General features: G+C 55.9%; 1 protein-coding gene across 1 annotated transcript in view; it reads right to left on the reverse strand.

The window, feature by feature from the left end:
- Nucleotides 1–8,971: 8,971 nt before the first annotated feature.
- The window catches only part of PRIMA1 (proline rich membrane anchor 1), a gene marked incomplete at both ends in the record, with an annotated part of 51,152 nt that continues 39,531 nt past the window's right edge, over nucleotides 8,972–20,592 (reverse strand). Inside the window, one exon of the mRNA XM_080707810.1 lies at nucleotides 8,972–9,074. Coding sequence (XP_080563936.1) covers nucleotides 8,972–9,074 — 103 coding nt within the window. The remainder of the gene's footprint in view (nucleotides 9,075–20,592) is intronic.

A 20,592-nucleotide genomic window follows, 5' to 3' on the forward strand; every position in this document is an offset into this window, starting at 1 on the left:
TTGGTATCTGTTTGTTGATTATCTATCATTAGTTCTGATCAAGGCAGAGTCACTTCATTTGACAGAAGCGTTTTCCCTCTTGCTTTGGCAATTAACTTATGTGAAAAAATCATGGGTCACAACTTAAATCACATTTAGTCTCCCAATTAATATAATAGTTTTATGCAACAGAATAAACGTGTATGAATTGAAGATTCTGATGATGAACTCTATTCAATTTGGGACCTATTGAGAGTTCACTCAGCCCTGAAAGAAGCTTGTAATCATAGCTACCATTTCTGAGGACTTACTATATACCCCATGCTTTCAATATAGTAGTGCCCTTTAATCTTAACAATATTGGTGTGAGGTAGACGTTCTTATTGTTAGCCTCATATTAGTGGTCAGGAAACAGGCACAGAGAGACAAAATATTTGTAGGAGTTGCTCTGTAAGGGAAAAATCTAAATCTAGATCCATCTGCCTTCAAAGGCCAGATTTTATCTATTAAATAAATTGGCGTGGTGGCACGTGCTTGTAATCCCAGTATTTTTGAGGCTGAGATAGGAGGATCGATTAGAGGACAGTCTCAGCAAGTAGTGAGATTCTCATCAACCTAGTGAGACCCTGTTTCCAAATGAAAATAAAATAGGGCTGTGGATGTAGCTCTGAGGTAGAATGGCCCTGGGTTCAATCCTCAGTCACGGCCCTGGGTTCAATCCTCAGTCACACACACACACACACACACACACACACACACACACACACACAACAAACATAAACTGGTCACTGAATCCTGGTAGAGTCCTTTGCTATTCTTCTGACCAGCAGGTAACTAGCAGTGCCCTGGCGGAACCTGGCTGTAGCCTGTTTTGTGTGATGAGCTAGCATCCGTATTTTTTTCTTTTGATGTAAACACTTGTTGTAGAACCTGCAGGCTGCAGGGCAATCCAGTTCCTGCCACTGACCTGGCCTCCAGTGCAGCAAGAACTAATCCTATACCTCTGGTCCCTGGGCTGGTTACAGGCCTGGGAGCTTTCTTCGCCCCCTGGGCTGCAGCTGAGTTTGCAACCCAAGTTTAAAGTGACCTCTCACTTGTGCCCGGTGGGCCCAGCCAGTGCTCTGAGCCCCACAGGCCCCTCTGCCTGGCATAACTGCCCTGCCACAGGGTGCCTCCCAACGTGGCCACTGGCAGCTCACTTAGCCCAGGGAAGGAGGCTGAGTGAGGTGGGAGGGCCAGGTTGAACCCCTGCACAGCTGTGCCCTGCAGGGTACACAGGGCCTGTGGAAACCAAGTATTTGGATGTTTCAGAAAGGTAGGTTTTTAATTATGCAGCCCAGTCAGAAGCCCCTCCCCACACACACACAAGCCAGGGGAGAAGGGAGCCTCAGGGCTGCCTGGCAGATGCCCTGATTTCTGCTCCTTGAAGAGGCCACTTGGAGAAGAAAGGGACCAACAGCTAATCAAGCCCCAAGGACAGAAGAGCTCTCCAGGTGAGAACAATCACACTGGCGGGGGCCAGGTGTGGCGGACAGCAGGTGGGTGGAGCCTTGAGCCTGCGGGGGGGGGGGGGGCTCTTGGCAGCAGAGGGGCTGGCACAGGCTTGGGCTTTGGGATTCTGGACTTGTGTGCTGACCTGTGCTCTGACCACTGGCAAGGCCCTTAATTGCTCTGAACGTGGGTTTCATCAGCTTGTGAGCCGCAGGTGTGATGCCCTGACCGATAAAGGGTCAAGGAAATAATGCGTGTCAGGACTTGGCATAGGAGGAATCACAAGTAAGAGGGAAGGGGAGCCTTCCGGAGCGCCCCTGTGCTGTGCCTGGCCTGACAAGTGCCTCGTGTTCACATAGCCACCAGTGTCGTGTGCCCGCTGGTGTGCTGGGGTGGAGTCTCAGCTTGCAACGGGCACTGGGCTGTAGTTCTGTGTAGCGCGGTGTTCCCATGCTACTGAGCTTCAGGTGTGATTTCCCCCGCACACACACAAACACACACACACACAAACGCGCGCGCGCGCACGCGCGCACACACTTCTGAGTCTGAGTGAACAACCGGGAAACCCTCCATGTGGCACATCCCGTCGGCTCCGAACTTGGTGTGGTGTGCGCACGCCGTTGTTTGTAATGGGGAAAATGTTTTGAAAATAATAAATGGATATTTTTTTTATTCTTCTCCAGGAAACTCTGAGCCCCAGTCTGTTCCACGGACAGTATGGGGCAGGAGGAAGCTAAGGTGCGGGAGAGTTCTGGTCAGACAGGATGAGGAAGCAGAGAGCCCGCCTCTTCCGGACCCTAATGGATTATCCGCAAAAGGAAAAGGGGGAGCAGGGTGGAGGAGGAGGCTGGGAGGCGGGCAGGCAGGGCTCCACCTGCACTCACGGGGGTGAGGATGCTGTAGACAGGTGCCCCGAGTGACGGTGACCAGCAAACCTCCACAAGAATGGTCCACAGCCCTTCCCAGGCCTGCGAGTGTGCAGAGACCAGAGAGAACAGGAAGACAAGCAGGGGCCACAGTTTGGAGGTGAGACCGCCACAGGTGGACATTTGCCGTGAGGCTGGCCAGCAGCCCTAGAAGGCTAGAAGGGGCCTGGGCGTGGTCCACCGTCACCTGTCCAAGAGGCAATCCAGGGCAGCGCCCTGCCGCAGAGACCTGTGGGAACCCAGAAGACGGCTCCCTGTGCCAGAGACAACAGATACCAGTCCTGGGGCAGGTGAAGGTGTCTCCCTGGGAGACACCTCAAAGAGCTGTCTTGAGGAAACGGAGTCTTTCAACAGTGAAGAGGCAAAACAGGAAGAAACCTCCATACCCTCAACCTGCAAATTCAGGGTTTTCTGACCCCTCCTCTAGGCACTCACCGAGGCAAGTGGGGGACTCTAAACAGTTATATGAAATAAAATACTGTGTTATTTTTAAATATTATGCCTGTGTATACTGTATTGAATTTATAACTCACTGTTAATTAATTCAACAAATATTCCTATGCCGGGGGTTTGGGATTTGGGCAATGAATAAGACCAGAACCCAGAGAAAGCCCCTGTTCCCAGGCACATTATATTCTAACAGGAAGATAAAGACAGTCAGTGCGTAAACAAACCAACAATTATTCTTAGGTGTGAGAAATACTGTGTTAAAAATCTAAGGCAGCAGCCTGGCGTGGTGGCACACGCTTGTAATCCCCATGCTTGGGAAGCTGAGACAGGAGGATCGCACAGGTTTGAAGCAGCCTCAGCTACTTAGTGAAGCTCTCAGTAACTTAGTGAGACCCTGTTTCCAAATAAAAATATAAAATAGGTCTGGGAGTATAGCCCGGAGTTAGAAAGCCCCTGGGTTCCACCCCCAGTTCCACACACACACACACACACACACACACACAAAAACAAAACAAAACAAAAAACAAAAACACAACAAAATAAAAAAACTAAGGCAACAGAACAGAGAATGCCTGGAGGTGGCCAGAGAAGGTTACAATGTGGTAATCAGGGGAGCCTGCAGGGCTTATCCCCCTGTCTTAGAGATGGGGAAAACCAGGGCTCTAAGAGGAAAGGAGCCCTGCTAGAAGGCACATGTTGAATCCACAAATCCCTGACGGTAGCCCCTGTGTGTCACTGTCTTCCAAGGGCTGGGGCGGTAACGGGGTGTACGTCTGGCTGAAATGGGCCATTTGAAATTAGAGGGCCCAGTCAGACGTGGAGGCGCAAGCCCGTGATCCCAGTACTTGAGAGGCTGAGATCGGAGGATTGCAGGTTTGACTGAGACTCTATGAAGAAAAAATGAAAAGGGCTGGGGATGAAGCTCGGTAACAGGATGCTCCTGGGCTTGATATCTAGTACCACCAAAATAAAAAAAAAAGAAGAAAGAAAGAGAGAAAAGGAAGGAAGGGGGAGAGAGAGAGGAGAAGAAGCTTGTGGCTCCTTCTGACAGAGCCAGGTCTGCGCGGCCCCTCTGCCCCCGGGTGCTTGCTGAGCCCCTAAACACCTGTAAAGCTCAGTTTGCACTATTATCATAAAGTAAGAGCCGTCCCTGTCCTCCTGGGCTTGAGGGGCAGCCCGAGGAGGCAGGGTGTAGCTCCACAGTGACGCTAGGTGCCCGCATCCCCACGCTGCTGTGGCCAGCTTCGTGGCCCCCGCAGATCATCAGCTGCCACCAGCCTGCCCCCGGAGGCTCATGCCCCCTCTGTATTCCCAGGACACAGCCTGGCTTCCCAGTGGACACCTGGGGTATGAGTGGACAAGGGTATCCCAGGCTGACAGGTTCACACCACCAGGGCTAAGACCCAGGAAGACCTGCAGGCGAGGGCAGTAAGAGCTAGCTTGCAGGGTGGTCCCTGCTGCCAAGAGGGGATGGAACTCCAGCTCTATGCTCCAGTGGGTGCTGAGGGAGGAGGCAGCCTGAGAGGGACCTGTGAGAGGTGGAGGGAGAGGCAAGATGGGTGAGGAGCTGGGGTGGAGCATGGGAGGCTTGTGGACGGCAAGGGCTGGGCGGGGTCAGCAGGGCCCATGGCAGGCGGTGGGTGGACCTGAGGAAGTCCAGGTAGCAGACAATGGATGGTGGACAGGCAGAGGGAGAGAAGGCCTGGGGCAGGTGGGAGGGGCTGGCAGCTGGGCTGGAGGTGGGTTGGAGGGGGAGGGCCGAGGCAGGACCTGCCAGACTCAAGGCTCTGAGTACCGCTCTGAGGACCGCTGCGTCTCCAGCAGGACCTCAGGTGGGGAAGCTGGCCCCCAGTGTTCCCTGTGACACCTGGCAGGTGACAGGTCCTCTGTATTGGGAACAGTTGACCGAATGAATGACTGACTGAATGAATGAATGATGGAGAGGTGAGGCCAGATGCCCAGGGACAAGGAGCACCCAGGGAGGAGGGGAGGACAGGGCTTGGAGGGTGGCTCCGCCGGCAGAGCACGGGCATGGGAGGGAGGCCTTGCTCACAGGGGTGGAGCAGACAGGGTGGTTACATTGGCATCTGGAGCGGGGCTGGTGCAGGAGGCGAGGTGGCGTCTGTGTGTCCAGGGGTCTGTCCGATGGTCTCGCTCCCGCAGCCTTGCAGGACCATCTTCTGTGTTGCCAGGCAGGGTCTCTGTGGGTCCCACTTTGTCTGGTGGCGACAGGGCCCCAGGGCTGGACATGGGGCACTCTGTTGGCTCTACTGATTGTCAGAACTGGAATCAGTAGCCAAGGGCCCCAGAGGTGTGTGTGTGTGCGTGCGTGCGCGCGTGTCTGTGTGTGTGTGTATGTGTGTGCGCACGCATGCATGTGTGTGTGTGCGTGTGGGCAGAGCTTCTCATCCAGGCCCACCCTCCCCTGCCCGGGCCCCTGCTTGCTGCCAAAGGCACCAGCCAGGTGTGCAGGAGCATGTAAGAGCCGGAGGTGTCCCCCCACACCCTCACCAGCTCCAACGTAGGGCCCACGTAGGGGCCAGTGGACAGAGAAGCCATCATGACAGCTCGGTGGCACAACTGCTGTGATTGACTATGGCTGTGACAGTAATTATCGTGACGGCCGCTCACGGAGTCCCAGCTGGTGGGGGCACTACTGAGAGAGCGCCCCAGGCTCTGGTGGGAACCTGGCTCGCTCACTTCCCTGACACCCACGAGGCCTCTTCCTGAGCTCCTGTCCTGAACTGACCACCACCCGGGCTGGAGGCCAGGTTGGGGAGACGCCTGCCGCCAGCTGTGGGCACGCAAGTCACCCCTCCCTGAGTTAACGCCTCTTAGGCCGTGGGGACAGTAGTCCAGGAGTGCCCTGACCGTGAGAAAATGAGGACAGGAGCTGCTGCCCCCAGAAGAGCTGGGAAGGACATTGCTTCAGTGACTCTGGTGGGGGCGGGGCGTGGGCTCCCCTCCCTCCGGGGCAGGTGAGTTGGAGGGCTGTGCTCTCTGGGCCCCTCTGCCTGGGCCTGCAGGGCAGCTGCACTGATGTCCAGGTACACGGATGGACAGATGAGGAGGCTGACACTGGCCATAGGCAGGTCCAGTGACCCCTACTCCCTAGGATTCCCATGAGCACTTGTCAATGACAGTGGCCAGCTTTTTCCTCTTGCCTGGGACCTGTCTTGGTTTTAGCCTTGGAGTCCTGGGTTCAGGAGGACTGGTCAGGCTCCAGGAAATCATGGAAGTTGGTTGCCCTGTCTTTAATTTCAAGCAGGATCCAGGTTGTGAGTGGGGAGAGGAGGGACAGGACTGGCCTTAGAAATGCCCCGAAACGCTGACTTTGGGGCATTAAGATAAAACATGAGAAAGAATGTAAACCAAGTTAGCCCTGGGTTTACAGGACACCCCCACCCCCAGCCCGCCCTCTCCTCTCCATTAGACATCCAACCCAAGCACCCACCACCGAGGACAACCGACAGCCAACTTTATAAGTATATTTTTATTGAAAATAAAAAAGTCACGGTGCTCCCTTCCTTGTAGGCAGCATACGGCGCACCCCCCAAGGTTGCCGGTCCCGCGTCCTGTGTAGACGTCTCGGTGCAAACTCGACATTATGGCTCGTAGGTGGACAGGACCGTGTCGACGTACATTTGTCCACGGAGACAGAACGCCCCTGCACGCTCGGTGCCGTGCTAAGGAGGCAGATTTCAGGATACTGACATTCATGCATTGATACGTCTCACAGTACCTGGGCAGTTTAAATCATACTTTGTATAGATACAGAGTGCAGTAATTTTAAATATTCATATAGATATCTCTTTAAATATAATATAACTATATATAATATATGTCTAGATTTTTACAGCTATCAGCCTTTCTTCCAGAACTTCTAGAAGCCTCCTTGGAACACCTGGTCACTGGGAGCTCCTAAGTGCCACGGAGTTCTAAAGTTGGGTTCAACTACGAGACAGATGAAAAACAGCTGAAAAAATGCAGAGAAAAAAAATGTGCATTTTACTCTGGATTCCCGACTAGCCTGAGACTGGGTCTGTGTCGAGGGGCTGCAGACTGATTTTAAATAAAAGTTCTTCAGTAGGGTAAGCTAAATATCTGACGGCCTTCTCTTTCCGCGCCATGAGATGTGTCCTCGGAATGGCCGGTCCTGGTTTGTGGGGCTGTTGGCAGGTGAATCTTTTTTGTAAAATCTGGGCTCCTCCCTTGTTTTTCTCTAAGTGGGTGGAGAGGGACGTTGTAAACCCAGCTGAGGGGGAACTTGTGTACAAACCCGAGCCTTGCCAGTCTGAGGCTGGAGGGACATGGCAGCTAGCTCAGCAGTGGTTCTTGCAGACTTATCTGGGCTTCCTGGGTCTGAGCCAAAGCTGGGGATGGTGGGACCTGGTGGGTGTGAACGCTGAGCCATGCCAACCTCCCTGGTACCCAGACTCTAGGACCCCAGCCAGCCCCCCACTCCTGCCAAAGACACCCTCAGACAAGCCCAAGGTCCTGGAGTTTTCCCTGCATGAAGCCCAGGTGGCTTGTGTTTAGGAGAGGTGGGGTCTCCACAGGCCCCAGGGGCTGCAGGTGGCGGGCTTCCCACCCCTCCCTGTTCCTGACCTACTTCCTCTGGCCTGCTTGTCACCTGCTGCTAAGTCCCAAGAGCACCGCCAAGTGCTCACCAGGGCAGGGCGGGGGCAGCCATGATGAAGGCCGCTGGTGCTACTGTACCAAGGCCAAGGGGTGCTGGGAAGGCAAAACTCAAACCCAAACCTAACCCAAGTGCTCAGGCAGGAGGAGAAGTGAGCGGAAGGCAGGGCTCTCTGTGGAGGGTGTGCTGGGGGGGGGGCGGTGGCAGCCACGACTGCTCCAGGGCGCACGGGCTCTGGGACAATAGCCATGGCACCAGATGGGGGCTGCCTTTCATGAAATCTGCCAAGCTCACCTAGATTTGAAAGTCTCACCTGTAGCCCAAACACCTGCCAGAGAAGTGTCATGGTGGCTTGGGAGGCAACGTGGGGGTGTCTAGCTGCATTCTACCCTGCCAGAATTTAATGTGTCCTGTTCCTTCAGAGAAGGGAGCCTGGGGTCAGGAGTGTTCTAGTATGCAAAGTCACAGGCCACAGGGCGGGCCAACTGGGAAGGAGGCCGGCAGGACAGAGGTTCCGAGCCTGAGGCTCCCCCGCCCCTTTCTTCCCACACTTGGGGGGCTTGGCACACTAAGCGCATTGGGCCAGAGGAAGGCTTTTACGGGAGGCACTGGAAGGAAATCAGTGTCGGGGACTCTCAGGAGAGGGTGTCTGGTCAGGCCTCAGGGGACTGTGGAGACGCAGCACTGGGCCAGCAGAGCTCCGCACAGGCAGTGGCCAGTTCCCGGGGCTGCCTGGTCCCTGCAGGGCTCAGGGTGGGGCTGTCTGGGGACAGGAGCTGGGGCCTTGATCCTCCCCTGCTGCCCTTGGCCTAGGCTTCCATGACACCTTACTCTAAGTACAGAAGAGACCCTGGTCAGCTCACAGGGGACTTTGCAGGCCAGTCTCCCACCCGCACACACACCACAGGTAGTAAGGAGCCGGGCCAGTGTGGCTGGGGACAGGAGGCAGAGGCAGCCCCGCACTGAAGCAACCGCAGGTGGGTGACGGGCAGATGGATGGAAGCACCTTTGAGAGGGGACGTCTGTCTCATGGCTGTGTTGATGGCTTCCACTGGGGGGGGTCCACAGAGAAGCAGGGGGCTTCCTGGAGGAGGAGGTGTTCTCAGGCTGGGGAGTGGTCCCCAGATCACTTTTCTTTTGGCTAAAGGGGGTGGTTCCCATCCCCACAGACCCTCTGCTTTCGTCAGAGTGCGTGCTTTAGACAGCAGCTGGGGGTCAGTCAGGGGCCGAACACAAGACGAGGAGGAGGACATGAAGGGCCTCAGTGGTGGTGCTGCCCTAGGGGCCGCATGCAGGGCAGCCGGGCCCAGACTGGCACCTGCGCCACCCCTGCCCGCGAGCTGACCAGGGGCCTGAAAGAGGACGAGTTCTCCTTCAGGAGGCGTGAGGCCTGCGAGGCCATGAAGTCCTGGACAAGCCCAGGGTCAGCTGTGTCCACCAGTGCCACCAAGGTGTCCCTCTGGCCAGCGGGTCCAGGCCTGCAGCCTCACACCACTGCGTTGTTCACATCCACCCCTTTGGTGCCCTGCGTGGAGCTCATGGGGTACTCAGCCACACCGGTGCCGTTCTCATCTTTTCTCAGCGGTTTCCTAGAATGGGGGGCAAGGTGGGGGTAGGGACACCATTAGTTACAAGTGACTGTGGTCATGCAACCTTCTGGCCACCGTTCATGCTCCATGGCAGTCCCAGAAGGAAGCCCACCGGGTTCTGTTCTGGGTTAGCATCCTGGGGCTGTTGGTCCTTATGGGTAAATCAAAAGCCAGACATGGTCCTAACTAGAGTGACCATTTAATTTAGCATGCCAACCAGGACCTCCTTGAGTGGGAAAGAGGTAAGCTACTAATAATGAAGCAGGGCCTGGATTGGGATTGTTCTGGACAAACCAGAATGAACAGCCAACGAGTATGACTAGGCTTTGATTGGTCTCTCTTTGATTCTGAACAGACAGACATGATGGTGAGTACTGGAGGGAGCAGACAGTCAATAAACAGAGACGCTGATGGTTGGATTTCCAACTCTTGTCTCTAGGCAGCCAAGGGCCAATGGAGAATGGAATGAAGGGAGTGGTGTCATGGTGATGCCAGTGGTGATGGTGGTTATGGTGATGGTGGGAATGGTGATGGAAGATGTGCTGGTAGTGATGGTAGGCATAATGAGGGTGATGTTAGTGTGACTGTGATGGTGATGGTAGTGGTAATTAAAACTGGAAGGAAGAGAGGTCTATGAGGAGATTAGAGCGTTAGCATGAGTTGGATGACCAGGCGTTCCCAGAGATGGCACACCGAGACCACGTCTGTGCCCTGTCCTCGTCTCTGTTGGGGCAGGAGTCACTCGTTAAACACAAGAAAGAACCAAGTGCATCCCTCCTGTCCTGGGATGCACAGTCCGTGTGTCCCAGTGCCACACTCAATGGTGCTGTCACTCAGGTGGGTCTGACAGTGGTGATGATGGTGATGGCGGTGAGATTGACAGAGATGGTAGTAACGGTGATGGTGATGATGATGGTATGATGATGGTAGATGATGGTTGTGAGGGTGATGGTGGTGATGATGGCGATGGTGGTGGTGAGGTTGATGGTGATGGTAGTATGGTGATGGTGGTGACGGTAGTGAGGTTGATGGTGATGGTGGTGGTGAGGTTGATAGAGGTGGTAGTAATGGTGATGGTGGTGATAATGGTAGTGATGTTGATGGTGATGGTGGTGGTTGTGGTGATAGTGATGGTGGTGATGGTGGTGATGATGGCGATGGTGGTGAGGTTGATAGAGATGGTAGTAATGGTGATGATGGTAGTGAGGTTGATGATGGTGGTGGTAGTGGTGATGGTGATGGTGGTGATGATGGCAATGGTGGTGGTGAGTTTGATGGTGATGGTAGTAATGGTAATGGTGGTGATGATGGTAGTGATGTTGATGGTGATGGTGGTGATGGTGATGTTGAGGTTGATAGAGATGGTAGTAATGGTGATGGTGGTGATGATGGTAGTGATGGTGATGGTGATGGTGGTGATGGTGGTGGTGAGGTTGATAGAGATGGTAGTAATGGTGATGGTGGTGATGATGATAGTGAGGTTGATGATGATGGTAGTAGTGGTGATGGTGGTAATGATGTCGATGGTGGTGGTGAGGTTGATGGTGATGGTAGTAATGGTGACGGTGGTGATAATGGTAGTGAGGTTGATGGTGATAATGGTGGTAATGGTGATGGTGATGGTGGCGATGGTGGTAATGATGGTGGTGATGATGGAGATAGTATAAGGGTGATGGTGGTGGTGGTGGTGGTGATAATGGTGATGATGGCGGAGATTATAATGATGGTGGTGGCTTAGGAGGTAGAGGTGGTGAGGCTTGGGTTGGTGCTGTTGACAGTGATGTGGTGATGGTGAGTGATGATAATTATGCTGATGAAGGGTCAAATTAAAGTAGTTAGTTAGTACACCCTGCGATCCTTGAATACGTCCTACCTTTGAAGCCCATCTGAGAGGCCACAGAACCCCAAGAACCAATCCTGTGTCTAAGAGGATCAGGAAGGCTGGGAGACAGGCTGTGAGAAGCTCTTGCTCGCTTGCTGAGATGCTAACACCTCAGTGCTACCGTCTGGCCTAGTGCAGCCCCCTCTTCCCTAGAGCCTTTCAGGCAGGTCTGGCCCTCACCCTGAGTGTCTACATCCTGCTGTCCTGGGATGCACAGTCCGTGTGTCCCAGTGCCACACTCAATGGTGCTGTCACTCAGGCGGGTCTGATCTCCACAGGGCCTCAGCTCAGGCACTGCCCGGGGCCCCAGAGCTGAGCCCAACCAGCCCTTGCCGAGTGCTGTCTAAACTGAACGTTTACACCCATCATCAAGAGCCCATGGATCAACTGCGTGTGCCTTTCCCAACACCCCCAGAGCCTCCCAAAGCCATCGTGAGCAGGGCTGGCACTTGGTGGCAAGTTCGATACCATGGGACACAGCCTGTCTGAATGAGCTCAGGAAGAGAGGTCTGTGAGGAGGTTAGAGCGTCAGTATGAGTAGGAGCACCAGGCATTCCCAGAGATGGCACACCGAGACCACATCTGTGCCCTGTCCTCATCTCTGTTGGGGCAGGAGTCACTCGCTAAACACAAGAAAGAACCAAGTGCGCCTGTTCTGGGCTGTCAGGCCAGCCACGGGGGCCTCTCTTGGACAGGCAAAATCAAACCCACACTTCCTATTTTGCTTTTGTCAGCATACTCAGAGATTTCCTTGTCCCTCCTCTCAGTGCCCTGAAGAAGCAAGGCTGGTTAGGAGAGTCACTTCAGGGACATCTGAGGCTTAGAGAGGGCTTTGACTTGTCCAGGACTCCCGCTGCACTGTGGCGGGGCCTGGACCACACCCACCCCTGCTAGGACCCAGTGCTGGTACAGATGGCTTCCCATTAGCTCAGCATTCCCAGCAGACATTTCCTGAAAAACGGGCTCCTAGTCCTCTACCCTCATCACATTCCCCAGAGTCCTGCAGAGTCCTTCAGAGAGGCCTGACTCATCTAGCTCAAACCCATGTTCTGGGGCCCCAGAACTCCACCAATGGAGATGTTCATAGGTACCGGAGAGTGGTGAGGGATGAGGGGGCAGCGCAGGCTCCCCTGAGAAGTGGACTTGGCCTGCGCCCCTCCTGCCACCTGAGCCAGGTCCTCAGCCATCCTGCTCCTGGACTGTTGGCCAAAGCTGCTCCCAAGCCCCTGTGATTCCCTGGTGCCTGGTAGAAGCCGGATCTTCCCTTGAGCCAAGTCCTTCTCCTCACCAAACAGGGAACTGAACGGTGGCATTGCAGTCACACTAAGAGGCAGATGTCACCACTGGGGAACCCTGGCTCTACCACTTTCTGGCTGTGTGACCTTGGGCAAGCTACACAACCTCTCTATGCCTCAGTTTTGCTGTCTACAAAATGGGCACAATCGTGATATCCATTTCATAGGCAGCTTGTTGGCAGGATTAGCCAGGTTAGTGCATGTCGAGCACTTGGATGAGAGACCGGCAAACCGTAAGTGCTCCGTAAACTCATGTTAGCTCTTGGCACTGCTGGTAAAGGCGTGGGCAGGGGATGCTCCACTGGCCAGCGGTTACTGGTGCTCTCCAGTCTGCTGACTTCCTACCTAATGTGCGCCCATGAGACTCCAACGAGCTACAGGAAGGTGCCGGGACTCAGCCTGGGCCACCCTGGTCCAGGCAGGAATGGGCCCCGAGGGCTCCCTAAATGGCATGGTTCCTAAAACCAAGAGAGAGGTTAAGTGAGGTTTTCCTTGGCCATTTTCCTAGGAGGCAGGGCTGTACCCCCTTGGGAGCACCTGTCCCCAGCCGGACAAGCAGCAGGGGCTCAGAGCACAGCGCCCACAGCTCCAGCTGCCCACGCCCGCGGTCATGAGTGGCCTCTGAAGAGACAGCCTGGCCTGGGCAGGGAGGGCAAGACCTGGGCGGCCCTCAGGGGCCCTGTGGACAGTGATGTGAAGCTGCCCCCCTCAGCTGAAGGGGAAGCCATGGGCATCCTGAGAGAGAGTGCTGCCCGGCTTTGCCTCACCTCTGCACCCCCAGGGGGGTTTGCTTTCAACCAAGTGAAGGTTCCAGGTCCCAGACCCCTCCAAAGGTCCCAGCATGCATAAGTGTGAGTGCGTGTGCTTACCCAAACCACCAGAGAGGTCCAGCTCTGACTACAGACTCCCCAACAAGAAGCCAGGGAAAGCCTTTCAGAGCCACGAAGCTGTCATGGAGAAGCAGCCGCCCCAGGCATGCACCACCTTCCTTTGTGTGTCTCCACAAAGACAAATTAAGGTAGGTGGCCACTGGGCGCAGCACACTTTGTGGAGCCAAGGGTCTCAACCAGCTCCCAGGGCCTGTGTGTTCTGCTGAGCAGTCTCTGATCTGGCCGGATTCCCCCCTGGGAGCCCTGTGCCCAGGGCGTCAGCGCAGGACACGGCCAAGGTCCCCCTCTCCCCTTGAGCACTGCCTTGCAGCCTGGGATCTATTCTCGAGTGAGCTCTTCCTGGCCTGGGCGCTGGAGCAAGTTCTGCAGCGCCATGTGCAGGGCTCTAGGAGGGGGCCTCCCCGCTAGCTTGGGGTGAGTGACTGTCCTCCAGGCCCAAGATGCCCAGCAGCCCCAAGAGGGTGAAGGTCCTTTGCTGGAAGGCCTCCAGGAGGAGCAGGTGGCATCAGTCTCGCAGGATCTGGAAAGCTGTCTCTCCAAGGTTCCAGGGACAATGCCCTGCCTACACCCTGACCCAGTGTGTCTGGAGATGAGTTCAGAGAGGCAGGTGATGAAAAAGGCCCCAAGGAGCAGGGACCTGTTTGGGTCTCCCATGGGCAGCAGGTCAAACCCTAAATTGGCTCTGCTGTCCAACAGCGGCCCATCTGCAGTGCCGCAGGCCCCACTGCGCAGAGGATGCTGGGAGATGGAGGAGCAGGCTCAGCCCAGCTGCCCGTCTCTTGCCACCAGGGCGCCATTTCACCACCCAACCTCGGAGGGTATCTCTTGGAGGGGGAATAAACTCACACAAGCCCCTCAGCCCTAGGCAGGCAGCCTGCGCCTGCCCCTCTCTTGACTGAGCTCTTCCTGGAGAGAGGAAAGCGGCAGTTGCGGGGAGAGACTCAGGACAGCTGGAATTCAGATGAACCCTATGTTGACCAGGGAAAAGCCTAGCAGAGAGCAGCGAGGCCGGGCCCAAGCATGGGCCCTGGATACACTCGCGACGTCTTGATTCCACAGCAAAGCAGGAGGGCCAGGAGCCAGTGGCCTTGAGCAGCCAGGCCACCCATGGGTGCTGACCAGCAGAGGCCCCGCGGAGCAGGGCTCACGGCAGAACCAGATGTGGCGATCTGGGGTCCCAGCCAGACAGATTGAATTTGGGGAAGGTGGGGTGGGGGTTCCACACAGACAGGGAAAATGGGAGCAGAAGGGGACAGACAGCTGGTGTCAAGCCCCAGTCCCTGCATTGGGCCCTGCACACAGATGCTCAGGCCATGAACTAAACCGTCTCAAGGCAGGAGCGGGCTGTGGGGCGATCCACGTGACTTTCTTGCGTTGAGGGTGGATGAAGAAGCCCGCTTGCTCCTCCCTGAGGCCAGGCCTGGGCAGTGGAGGGTGGAAGGAGGGTGTCCTGTGGGGAGGCAGCAGGGCCTCTTTCATAGTGTTTACCACCTGTGAGCGTCACACGCAGGCTGAGCGGCCCTCAAGTGATGATAGGGTGCTGCGTCAGCCCTCGTGCACCGGGTCTAGGTGTAGAGACGGCTGCAGAACAGCTCGGAGGGAGCAGGAACAGGATGGCAGAGGGTCCTGGTGACAGGATGGGGGCCAAGCGCTGAAAACCGGGCACATGTTATTTACTCCAAAACCAGATTCTATTGCCCTTGCCCAGAGAGAGGGGAAAAAATGAGTTTGCTGGAATTCTAAAGAGCATTTGTCAAATTAAAAGCCGGACTCTGGCAAGGCTGTGTAAACAAGCCTCCATTCATGCCACGGAAACCGAGCCTGGGCAGCTCCCGTGTGCAGGCGCCGTGCCAGGCACAGCTTGGAGCCAAGCAAGGCAAGACGAGCCTCCCCGGCCAACACCCGCGTGTGTGGGTGCACAGCATGTGAACACCAGCACTACCCCAGGCACGGCAGAAAGCAGTCGTGAGCCCAGGGAGAGCGCCACTCTGGCAGGTGGCTGGCACAGAAAGTTGGCACGTCCTCATCTGTAAAACAAGGGGCTGACCCTGACCTGGGGGCTCACCCAGCCTCAGACCTCAGAGGAAACGCTTCCCCCCTCCCACCCCAGCGACCAGCTGTTCTCTGTAGGCTACACGTTCAGGACGATCCAATCCTTCACCGGGCCACCTCAGAGCTCCAGAAAGAACATAAAGTCTGAATGGAAACTAACTTCATGGGTGGACTTTCTATTGAGCCTACCATTCAGGGATAGCTTGAAGTCTAGGAAGGAATCGCGCTGCGGATGAAGCCCAGGCAGGAGCCTTTTCGACCATCCAGGCTGACAGAAGCCCAGTGGCTGTGTAGGCTCTCCCGGAGAGGGTGACAGTGTCCAAGACAAAACTGGCACCCATGAACTGACCACACAAAAAGCAGGCATGGTGAACCCCAGAAAAGAAACAGGTCCCAGCACAGCCCCAGGCTCTGCAGCCAGTGTGGACATCCTGGTGCTAAAGTCAATACTGAGCAGCTGGAGCCCCGCACCGGGATGTCCACGAGTGGACAAGGGGAAGGGCTTTTTATGCGAATGAGGGGTGCTGACCCTTGTATTCCCTGCAGTAGAACTTCAGTAGATAATGTTTAAAGTTGGAAGAAAATGCAAATAGCTGTATGCACATCACCTCAAACATGGGAGAAATACCAGAGGAAGCAACTACAAATTCAGTAGTTGAGGAGGGGAAAGTCACGGCTTGCTGTTTTTCTTGAGAGCCTTGTGGCATACCTGACATGTTTAACTATGTGCAACTAGAGCTCTCACAAGGTGGGGATGAAGCCCGGCGTGTAATCTCAGTACTTGGGAGGCTGACACAGGAGGACAATCGGTTAGCATCCAGCCTCCACAATTTAGCAAGACATTGTCTCAAAATATAAAACAAAATAGGGCTGGGGTGTAGTTCAGAGGTGGAATGTCCCTGGGTTCAATCCCTAGTAACACACACACACACACACACACACACACACACACACACACAAACACACGCACATGCACAAGTGTGAGTGAGTGAACAAATCCCTCACCATACTTGCTAGTCACTAAGCTCCCTCAGACATGTCTAACTCTGACGGGCTGGAGCCACCCCTTCCCAAACCCCATCTTTCTCTACTCTATTACTGTATTTTGTTTTCTCTTCCTAGAACTTAGAGTATTTTTTTTCGGTACTGAAGATGGTACCAGGGACATTGTACCTCTGACCTACACCCCAGCCCTATTTTTTAGTCTTTTTATTTTTGAAACTGGCTCTCACTGAGTAGCGAAGGACCTCGCTCAGTAGCTGAGGCTGTCCACAAACCCCTATCCTCTGGTCTCCGTCTCCCAAACGCTGGGATTACAAGCCTAAGCCACCATGCCGGCTCACTTATGGTATTTTTAATCGCCTCATTTATTAATTTACTGGTGCGACCTTTTGATCTGCTTTTCTCCACTAGCAGGAGGAGGGCAGGGGCTCTGTCCCATTCACCTCTGCATCCCCGGAGCTTCATCCAGCCTGGTACACAGAAGGTGCTCAGTCAGTATCTGTGGACCCACACTGACTCCCGGGGCAGCCCTGTGCCCATCAGAAGTGTTTCCCAGGCATCATCAAAAAGGCGGGAGCATTCAGAAGCACTGGTCCTACGGGAAGTGGCTCAAGCAGGAACAGCACCCGACTAGGCAGCAATGGGAGGGGGGCGTGGGCATGCGCACAGGCCACGCCCAAGAAGCGTGCACCTGCTTATCTTCCGCAACTCAATCTGCAGCCCGGCCCAATTGTAACAGCCTGTCAATAAGGCGGCCAGGGCTGGCAAGTGGTTTCATGGGGAACGCCCAGCCGCGGTAAGGGACAAGGGACGGTGGCCATGAGGCCCTAAAGACAAGGTGCTCCCCCTTGCCTGGGGTGACTCCAGGCAGGGGGCAATGGGGAAGGGTCCTGCTCTCCTCAACACAGAGTGAAAGGTATGCAGAGACTGCCCCAGGAGCACAGCCTCCAGCTGAGAGTCCTCAGCACAGTGGAGGGACTGCCATCCTCTCCCTCCCTCCCGCTGCTGCGGGTCTGAGCCTGCCCTCCTCCCCGAGCAGTGGGCCCCTTGGAGCCCCTTGGTGGCTGACTCCTCCTCCAGCATCCCCTTTGGAGCCCAAGATGAGGTTCTGGGAAATGCAGAGCAGCCGCACTCCCACCCAGCCCCAGCTCCAGCCCCAGATCCCTGGCACCAGGGCTGCAGCTATCTTGCATAGGAAGGGAGGGTGCTCCTGGGCGTGTGTGTCCCCTGGAGCCACCCGACATGTCAACCTGCATCTCCCCAGTCACCTCTTTTCTTTCCCAGTTGACTCTAGAACCATCGGCCAGCTGCCGGCCTCTGGAGGACCGGCCTGGGGCCATCCACAGAGATGGCTCGGAAGTCCTCCCCTGGGACTGGAAGCTGCCAGGGGTTCTTCTGTTGTTGATGTTTTGTTTTTAACATGGGTTTTTTTTTTTTTTTTAACGGCTTTACAGTGACATGGTAAGCTTTTGCTTCCTGAGAGGAAAGGCATGTTTCACATGAATTATTGACCAAAAAGAAATGGTCAACAGAAAGAAATCCTCCATTTCCTCTGGGGAGAGAGACAGACAGGCCTCTGGCTTGCCTGAGCTCATTCCCAGCCCTGGCTGGGCCAGCTCCCCCAGGGGCTAAGCCTGTCCCCCAGAAGGGCTCTGGTGGTGGTGTGGTAGCTCCCTCCCCTCAGTGAATGCCCTTCTCTGTTTCAGCATCCCTTCTAGATGATTATGAACTCTGAAGGCAAGAGGGCGCCTCTTCCCCCGCTGGATACCCAGGGTGCTGGGTGGAGATGGGCTTGCTGCAGTCTCCAAGGACCCGACTTCAGGTCCACCCTCTCCCTAACCTGCACCCACAGGAGGCTGACCTTAACCACTGCATCTCCCTGCAGCTTGGGCTTGGCCACTGGAGGCAACTGATGCTGGGGTGGGTTCTCTGCTTCCTGACTTGCAGTTCCAGCTGGGCGGCCCCTCTTGAACCTGCTCTGGCTAGGTTCCCAGGGCACTATTTCCTCCTCTTGCCAGTGGCCCTAGGGAAGCCCCCAGTGGTCCTAGGGATGCCCCAGTGGCCCTAGGGATGCTCCCAGTGGTCCTAGGGATGCCGCCAGTGGACCTAGGGATGTCCACAGTGGACCTAGGGATGTCCACAGTGGTCCTAGTGATGCCCTCAGTGGACCTAGGGATTCCCCAGTGGTCCTAGGGATTCCCCCAGTGGTCCTTTGGATGCCCCCAGTGGTCCTAGGGATGCCCCAGTGGTCCTAGGGATGCCCCCAGTGGTCCTTAGGATGCCCCAGTCCTAGGGATGCCCCAGTGGTCCTAGGGATTCCCCTAGTGGTCCTTTGGATGCCCCCAGTGGTCCTTTGGATGCCCCCAGTGGTCCTTAGGATGCCCCAGTGGTCCTAGGGATGCCCCAGTGGTCCTAGGGATTCCCCTAGTGGTCCTTAGGATGCCCCAGTGGTCCTTTGGATGCCCCCAGTGGTCCTAGGGATTCCCCCAGTGGTCCTTTGGATGCCCCCAGTGGTCCTTTGGATGCCCCCAGTGGTCCTTAGGATGCCCCAGTGGTCCTAGGGATGCCCCAGTGGTCCTAGGGATTCCCCTAGTGGTCCTTAGGATGCCCCAGTGGTCCTTTGGATGCCCCCAGTGGTCCTAGGGATTCCCCCAGTGGTCCTTTGGATGCCCCCAGTGGTCCTTTGGATGCCCCCAGTGGTCCTTTGGATGCCCCCAGTGGTCCTAGGGATGCCCCAGTGGTCCTAGGGATGCCCCCAGTGGTCCTTTGGATGCCCCCAGTGGTCCTTAGGATGCCCCAGTGGTCCTAGGGATTCCCCCAGTGGTCCTAGGGATTCCCCCAGTGGTCCTTTAGATGCCCCCAGTGGTCCCTTTGGATGCCCCCAGTGGTCCTAGGGATGCCCCAGTGGTCCTAGGGATGCCCCAGTGGTCCTAGGGATGCCCCAGTGGTCCTAGGGATGCCCCAGTGGTCCTCGGGATGCCCCAGTGGTCCTCGGGATGCCCCAGTGGTCCTCGGGATGCCCCAGTGGTCCTCAGGATGCCCCAGTGGTCCTTAGGATGCCCCAGTGGTCCTTAGGATGCCCCAGTCCTAGGGATTCCCCCAGTGGTCCTTTAGATGCCCCCAGTGGTCCTTTGGATGCCCCCAGTGGTCCTAGGGATGCCCCAGTGGTCCTCGGGATGCCCCAGTGGTCCTTAGGATGCCCCAGTCCTAGGGATTCCCCCAGTGGTCCTTTAGATGCCCCCAGTGGTCCTTTGGATGCCCCCAGTGGTCCTAGGGATGCCCCAGTGGTCCTCGGGATGCCCCAGTGGTCCTCGGGATGCCCCAGTGCTTCACTAGCTCTCTCTGCTTCCTAGCTCCAACAAGGCTCATGAAAGAAAACTGCCCACACCACCTGGAAGGGACCACACCCACTCCCTGCCCTGACCCAGGACCATGCCCATATGCCCTGGGAGGAGCCCCACCCATAGCACCCCTTGGAAGGGGCAACACCCCCTTCAAGGAAACGCCTGGCTCCACAAGAGACCCACAACTTCTGGAGGGAATCACACCCCCTCCCCGGCCCTCCACGTGGCCACTCTCCCTGAAGGAGCCTCGCCCACTCCCCTGGCAGGGGCCTTCCTCAGACCTGCCTGTCTCTGGAACAAAGCCCAGCTCCGAGATGTCATGAGCCTTCCTTCTGATGTGCTCTTCTCCCCTCCTCCAGCTGAAGCAGTAGCACATTTCTTCAGGGGTTGCGGGCCAGAGAGGGGGCAGAAGTAGACAGTGCGTGTCTTTGTAAGAGGCGAAATCTAGTAAAAGGTGAGGCTGAGCATTTCCCAGGGCACAGGCGGCCCACACCCTGGTGGTGCACACTCTTCCTCAAAAACCTTCAGTAACTCCAGTGCCCAGGTGCAGACAGATGGCTCAGCCAGGAGCCAAAGCCCCCTCCCTCCCTGTGCCAGCGGCTTCCTGGGCCCCAGGCTTCTGCTCACACAGCTGCCGTGGCCTGGAAGACCTCCCATGCTCCATTCCTGAACTCCTCCCCTGAATCAGGGGGCACTGCAATTCTCTTGTTATCGGTTGTCATTTTTGGAGACTGCCTTGAAGCAGAAGCATTACGGGAGAAGGGGGCCCTGGGCTGGCAGGAAGATGCCAGGGGCCATCCTGTCCTGTGCGGAACTGCCACATCTGGGTCCTGCCCCCACCCCTGTGCTCAGGATGCTCCCAGTATTGGCTTTCCATGGCCCTTTCTCCCGGAGGCCCCCCCCCCATGCACTTGTTTTAAGACTTTTAACTTGCTATGCTAGTCTTTCTTCTTTTTGAATTATTGAGGTGAAATCACATATAACAACAGAATAAAAGAAAAATATTTTAGATGTTACAAGTATTCCTTCTGTGACCCCTCTAACTTTGGTTCT

The sequence above is a fragment of the Muscardinus avellanarius genome (genome assembly GCF_963383645.1).
Source record: "Muscardinus avellanarius genome assembly, chromosome: 12".
NCBI lineage: Eukaryota > Metazoa > Chordata > Mammalia > Rodentia > Gliridae > Muscardinus > Muscardinus avellanarius.